Source organism: Pollicipes pollicipes, unplaced genomic scaffold (genome assembly GCF_011947565.3).
Source record: "Pollicipes pollicipes isolate AB1234 unplaced genomic scaffold, Ppol_2.1 Scaffold_6138;HRSCAF=7277_pilon_pilon_pilon, whole genome shotgun sequence".
In the NCBI taxonomy this organism is placed as follows: domain Eukaryota; kingdom Metazoa; phylum Arthropoda; class Thecostraca; order Pollicipedomorpha; family Pollicipedidae; genus Pollicipes; species Pollicipes pollicipes.
The window spans coordinates 33,164,633-33,170,927 of record NW_023596818.1 but is presented as its reverse complement, the minus strand read 5'-3'; the positions used below and the strand labels follow the sequence as shown (position 1 = coordinate 33,170,927).

The 6,295-nt window shown below is 54.0% G+C and overlaps 1 protein-coding gene across 1 annotated transcript; it reads left to right on the top strand.

The window, feature by feature from the left end:
* Nucleotides 1–390: 390 nt before the first annotated feature.
* On the top strand, nucleotides 391–6,062 carry LOC119105954 (uncharacterized). The gene is made up of 2 exons (XM_037229537.1): nucleotides 391–528; nucleotides 3,688–6,062. Exon 2 carries the CDS (start codon nucleotides 4,714–4,716, stop codon nucleotides 5,410–5,412), a length of 699 nt encoding a protein of 232 aa, XP_037085432.1. The 5' UTR covers nucleotides 391–528; nucleotides 3,688–4,713; the 3' UTR covers nucleotides 5,413–6,062.
* The last annotated feature ends 233 nt before the right edge of the window (nucleotides 6,063–6,295 follow it).

Genomic DNA, 6,295 nt, shown 5'->3' with positions numbered 1-6,295 from the left:
CTCAAGGTCTGTATTGCAAGGGCGAGGCTGCAAGGCCTGGGACTATGTATTACTACACCGGGTGAAATGCCACACAGCACAACACATGTCTTCTTGTAGGTCGCCGGCGCACTTGGAGCTGCAGTCAGCCAGGATCATGGCCATAGATACATCGTGCCTGGCACATCATTTGACGTTCGACAGAGCGCCGCCGGACGCAGCGGACCTAGCGGACCAAGCGCCCCGACGTTTAGCACGGGGACCGCGGATTGTCGCTGGCCCCCAGTCCCCCCCGCATCCCTCGCCTCTGCTTGTTGTGGCGTTCTACAGATATGACGAGGCGCCAGGGCCTGGCTGCATGGCTGGGCAGCCGGCTCGAATCGCAGTGTCAACAGCGGCCCGGCCGGCAGTCAACAGCACCCCTTGCCCGGGCGCCAGCGCCGCCTCAGTCACCCGGGCCGCTAGCCAGCGCCGCCAGCACACCGCCACGCAGCCCGCCGAAGCAGAGAATGCGGCTCCTCTCTGTGCTTCTCTGCACTGTGACCTTCGGTGAGCTTTCGGCGGCAAATCAGAGCGCTGAAATCGAGCAACTGTGTACAATTCGACTTTCAGGGTGGTTTTGCAAAGACTCGTAATTTTATTGACAATCGCTTAAGCCCAGTGTGTGTGTGTTATATGTTGTGTATGGCATAATGTATGTTACACTGGCGAATTCACCGAACTTCTGTACAAATTCCTCAGATTGGGTGCCAGCAGTACACTGAAATGAACGTGAGATCGTCAAATGTATCAAAGTTGTTGAATCATTTTTTATTCTAGCCACCAATTGTTGTTCTTTTGTATGTCGTTCACTGTTACATAATGACCTCATGTGGTTCTAACAAATTATGGGTGGTTTCAGGGATGTATGCATTGTCATCACTACGCATCATTTTGGGACTTAGTCGCCTCCCCCCCCCCCCCCTCCTCCACAATAGTTTGAAATCATGAACTTGAAGCCTGTGGTAACGGGTGGCTGGAGATCGTTTTGGGATCGGAAGTCCAGACCCTCTCTCTCCCCGGCGCTGAAAGCCTGAAATAGTTTGAGGTTAGTGCGTTCCATAGAACACGTAGGCGATCTGTTTTCTTAGCAGCGCAAAGAAAAGTAAACAGACTGAGCGAGAGGATCCCAAAAGTTTGGTTACCAAAACAGAGGTTCAGACAGAGCCATCAACCCCTGAATGTCCAGAAGCTCCCACCAGGGCACGTCTTGGACTCCAGCCGTTCAGTAGGCCCTCTGCCTGAACCCCAGGGACACTCTGGTTACTTAAGGGTTTGTACTCTGGATTCCCCTGCCAAAAAATAAAAATAAAAAGCCCGTTCTGGACACTAAGCCAACCACCACATTCCTCATTAGAAGAGTGGTTCCGCAGAGACACTTGTCCTCGGTTCTGTGGCCGTTCAGAAGCATCATTGACCGCTCAGGGTCCTCTGTGTGCTCACGACCGTTTTAGGTGCTCAGACCATGGCACTAACGTTAAACCTATGCCAATGCACGGGCTGTTCTAGGTGCTCGGAGCCATTCTCGCCACCGAGAGGTCCTTCCGGCCACTGGGGTCCCTGAGAGGCCCTTCTGGTCCCGCGGCCAGTGGCATTCGTCTCCTCATAAGAAGCCTTACTGGCCGCCCAAGAGCCCTCCGGTCAGCGATGGTCCTCTCGGTGCTCAGAAGCTATTCATCGGCCATCTTAGTGTTTGTCTGACTATTGGGAGCCCACTGGTCGCTCAGTTGCCCGTTTTGTCACTAGAGCCATTTAGCTGTATCTCCACGGCGCTCCGGACACTCGGGATCTTGTAAGCCGCTCAGGGTCCTTTTCACCGCTCAGGTGCCACTCCTCCTCACCAAAAGCCCTTCTGGCAGCTTGTGGGCCCTTCCGACCAATCAGTGTCAGTCTAGATTCCTAGACGTGTTAGAAAAACCAGAATATTCTATTTCGTTTGTGCCCCCTGGCCACTCGAGAACTTTTTAGCTAAGGGGTCCGCCCGGCCACTGAGGGGCCCTTCTGGCTGCTAATGTTCTTCTGACCGTTGATTGGAACATTGGTTTTATTAAGAACCTTCAAGATTTTCCCCATGACTATCTAAACACTAGAATTTTTAAATTCCCGGGGCTTTTTGGCTACTCCAAAAGCCGCACCTACCGCTCATAACTACTTTGAACTTCCTGCGGGTCCCTGGACCGCGCGGGGTAGCCTGGACTCCCCGAAGTCGCATTAAACTCTTTAAATCACATCTCTACTCAGGGATCCTTTGGCCACTAAAAGAGCAGTTGTATCCACTCAGAGGCCTGTATAGTCACTGGCGGACCCTGCTGGTTACTGTAGAGCTCCTGGTCACTGAGGTGCCCTTCGGGTGCTCTGAGCCTGACTGGCCTCCCATTGCCTATGTAGGCCCTGGGATGACTGAAAGGCCTTCGACTCTTCTACATGTTCATGACCCTTTGGGTACTCGTGGGCTTCTGAGTTGCATGGAGCTCGTTTGCCGCTGAGCTGCGCTCTTGTTACCAAGGGGGGTCTCTGTTGCTTAAGAAAACGGGGAATCCTATACATGGCGCTGCCGACATGCAAATGAGTCTCCTCCTTATGTAAATGCGCCCCGTGCAATTTCGTGCACGTTCCCTGAACTCACGCAAAGTTACCTTGTGCCTTTTGCTCAAATTTACCCCCTCCTTGACTTAAATGCATGCGTACAGCGATGCCGGAGTTCTGAATCAGTCAGAAGAATCCGAGCACGGTCGGACAGAACTGCAATATGCCACAGGCATAGTAAGGAAGGTTAACAATCCCCATAAATGATCCAGTTCCAATCGGAGTACTCTGAACGCAACTTGACTGTTCAAAACGCGTTGCTGGTATGCGTTTTTACTGGTATTCATGCGCTCATTTGGTGCGAAAAAATCGTCCTAAAGAGAGCTTGTCAAATGTGTATGTCAATGCTCGGACAAAAATTGCATGCAGCTGTGGTTGGGCGAACTTGGAACGCATGTCAGGGTATTGTGCAGACGGTAGCGGACCATACCATTAAATTGACAACAAATCGCAAGGCTTCGACGCTTCAGATATGTAACGAACGGCATGTTGAGCTTTTGTGTAAACGGGATGGCAGTGTGGGAAGAGGTTGACGATAGTTTGATGGGGTCAGACTGTTGGAAACGCATGCCTCCAGCTGCTCTCTGGTCTGCGTGCTACATTTTCGCACACTAAAAACGTATTCGCTAAAATATTTTTTAATGAAGGCCTCTCACAAAATCTGGCAGCCCAATATTGAAATAGTCTTAATTAGGGGATCAGCTGTTTACTGCTGAACAGGGATCAATAACTAGGAAGCCATGGATCCTAGACCCTCTCCACACCCTCATGGATGCTAGACCTTAATGCTGAACAGGGGTCGATGGCCAGGAAACCATGGATCCTAGACCCGCTACCAGACTTTTCGAGAGTGATCCCGGGCTTTGTGATCATGCGCAGAGTGAGTGAAAAATTAAAATGATGTGTACACGCGTCCTCATACAGCTGGTTGTAATCCCCATCCAGCAATGTACTGACCAGTGTTTCCATCCGCGACGTTTGGCTGGGATTAACATTCCCATCGCAGTCAACCCCAACGATGTAATACTGGTGCGTTACCGTATACGTTCGGGTCGGACTGAAGCAGCGTCGCTGTCTTCGCAGCGTCGGTGTTGAAGGGAGCCTGCGGCCTTTCGCGACGGTACCTGGTCAGCGCCGCTGAAGCTCAGGTCTACGCGTGGCCCGGAGAAGAGGTCGCCCTCTTCTGCCGACCGCCAACGGACGGGGGGTGCCGCTGGCTGAACGGTAACCGAGTCCTGGGCGACGCCTGCAATCTTTCTACGTCCGACAGAGGCTCCATCAAGTGCATGCAGGGCAATGAAGTTATTGGCTTGATTAAAGTAGGGGAACCTGCACGACAGGACATTCATAGAATACCTGACGGAAGCACTCACTATTATGGAAGATTGACCTACTACCCCAGCGAGAGTCACTCGTCACGTAGCCGATATTATTTATGCCCAGCCTCGGGAACCATCATCGACAAAGCTGGTGTGTGTGATGGCACTGTCAGCTGTAGCCACGGAGAGGACGAGGAGGGGTGCACGGCACCTTGCGGCACACCGGGCACCAGCCAACACAGTTCGCTAACAACCCCAGGCCTACAGCTTTATCCTGATGGCGCCGAGGCGACGTACGCCTGCGACGAGGGGTTCGTCCGGTGGGACTCGCTCAGTCCGTTGCGCCGGACGTGTCGGCGAGGCCACTGGACCGGGGAGCCTCCCTCCTGCTACCGGAATGTAGCCTTTGGCCGACCGGTGTCCATCGACGGGAAGGCGCTCAGCGACAGTTGTGAGGAGGTTGTCGTCGACGGTGTCTCCGACAACTGGTGCATGCTGATGTCGTCCGCGCAGCCGCAGTCCATCGCTGTGCAGCTGGCCACGAACGCGTCCGTCAGCCAGGTGCTTGTCAGGTCTCTGGGTCAGCGGTGCGTGGTGTCCCTGAGGGACGTGAACGGAACCGGAGACCGGCCACCGTGCATCTGCGCCAACAGTTCCGCCGCCGTGCCCGACCCGAGCTTGGCCGTCTGCTCCTGTCCGGCCGACGGCCTCGGCACTCCAGTCCAGATCGTCGTCAGCAGGGCGCTGTCGACGTTCATGCCGCTCGCCGTCGCCGAGATAGCTGCGTTTGATGCAGCACACGTGGAACAGGATGGCGGCGACCCCAACTGCACGCGGCTGGACCGTCCCGCTTACGGTTTCTACGAGCCGGTGGGCGACGGCAGGGGTGCGCCTGGCCTGCCAGCCCGGCTACCGCGCCAACTGTACTGACGTCACGTCGTGTCGAGACGTCGCCAGCGGCGCCGTCCGGCTCAGCTGCCTGCCGCTGACCTGCCCGCCGCCGCCGGCCATCCCGCACGCCGTCGTGCAGGCGGAGAATGGCACGGCGTGGATGGCCGTGACTGAATACGCCTGCGCCGCCGGCTACCAGCTGTACCCGCTCAAGCAGCGAACGACGGCCGTCTGCGAGGACGGCCTCTGGTCGCTCAGTCACGTCGTCTGCTTGCCCTTGTCGGACATCCGCGTGGTGGCGCTGCGCATGAGCCAGCAGCACCAGCAGAGCGTGAGCACATTGCGCAACGAGCTGGAAGAGCTTCTTTCCGGGCAGCAACAGCTACTCCAGCAGCTGAGCAACACCCAGCGGCGGCTGCAGAGGCTGGAGGAGGAGGTGGGGCTGTCGCAACTGATGGAGATCGAACAGCAGCTGGTGGAGGGGAAACAGGTGGCCCTGCAACAGGAGCTGGTGGGTGGTCAGCCGGAGCACGATGGCAACAGCCCGCTGGAAGAGACAGCATTTGTTGCCGATACCGTGATTTTGGGTGACATGTAGCCAATCGTGGATCAATTTTTCACGATTCAGTTCCGCGCAATACTCAAAAGCCATTCACTCCAAAGAAGTACAGCGCCTTTAAGAAGAAAACTCAAAACGTTTTTCGGAACGACATGGTAGAGCAAAACGTTCCCTTCATAATCCGCATCACTGTGTCCCACATGAGTTGATCTGATCCAGGGCTGTACATGCAATGCCTACATGTGCACTATACGTTCCTGTTCGTTTAAGCTCTCAAATCAAATCAAATCAAAGCTCGCAAAATTTTAGCCAGGCTTACGTCATCTGTGCCTCTTCGGGATTTTTAAGCCAGTTTGGTCCAGTTCATGATATTTTCGTCAGTCTTTTCACCGATTTAGGCCATGACGAGCGCTGGGCAAATAATCTTTTGGCAAGAAAGCAGGTACTCGTTTCTAAAAATACGATTAATGAAAAGCCGTGGTAAGCCCGTGAACTACCTACACGGTGAGATATGCTGGTAGGGCATAGGTAAAGATGCCATTTCTGTGGCCTGATTCGCACAGCAATCATACAGTCTTGGAGTTGCTGGCAGAACTGCGGGACCCAATTGGCACTGCTTCTGGTTGCACATGTGGCTTATATTTTCCGTGCGCTTGGTATCGTTTTGGACGAATAAACTGCTGCACAATGCACATGCCAGTTTTTGATTTATTTATCTTGGCGAACATTCCGACGCACCGGATGTTGCGCTCTTTGGTGTAAGTGCATACATGCATATGCCATCATGCATCGAGCAGAACAGAGAACTGAGTGGGAGACGGAGCGACACCAAACCTTGCATAGCTATAGGCAAATGAATAGAGGATCTTTCGGTGTAAGCAATTTAGATGTACCTCGTGAGATATAATGCGACAACGGAGCT

Coding starts and splice junctions, on each gene's coding strand:
- LOC119105954 (XM_037229537.1), top strand. CDS start 4,714: ATGCAGCACACGTGGAACAGGATGGCGGCGACCCCAACTGCACGCGGC.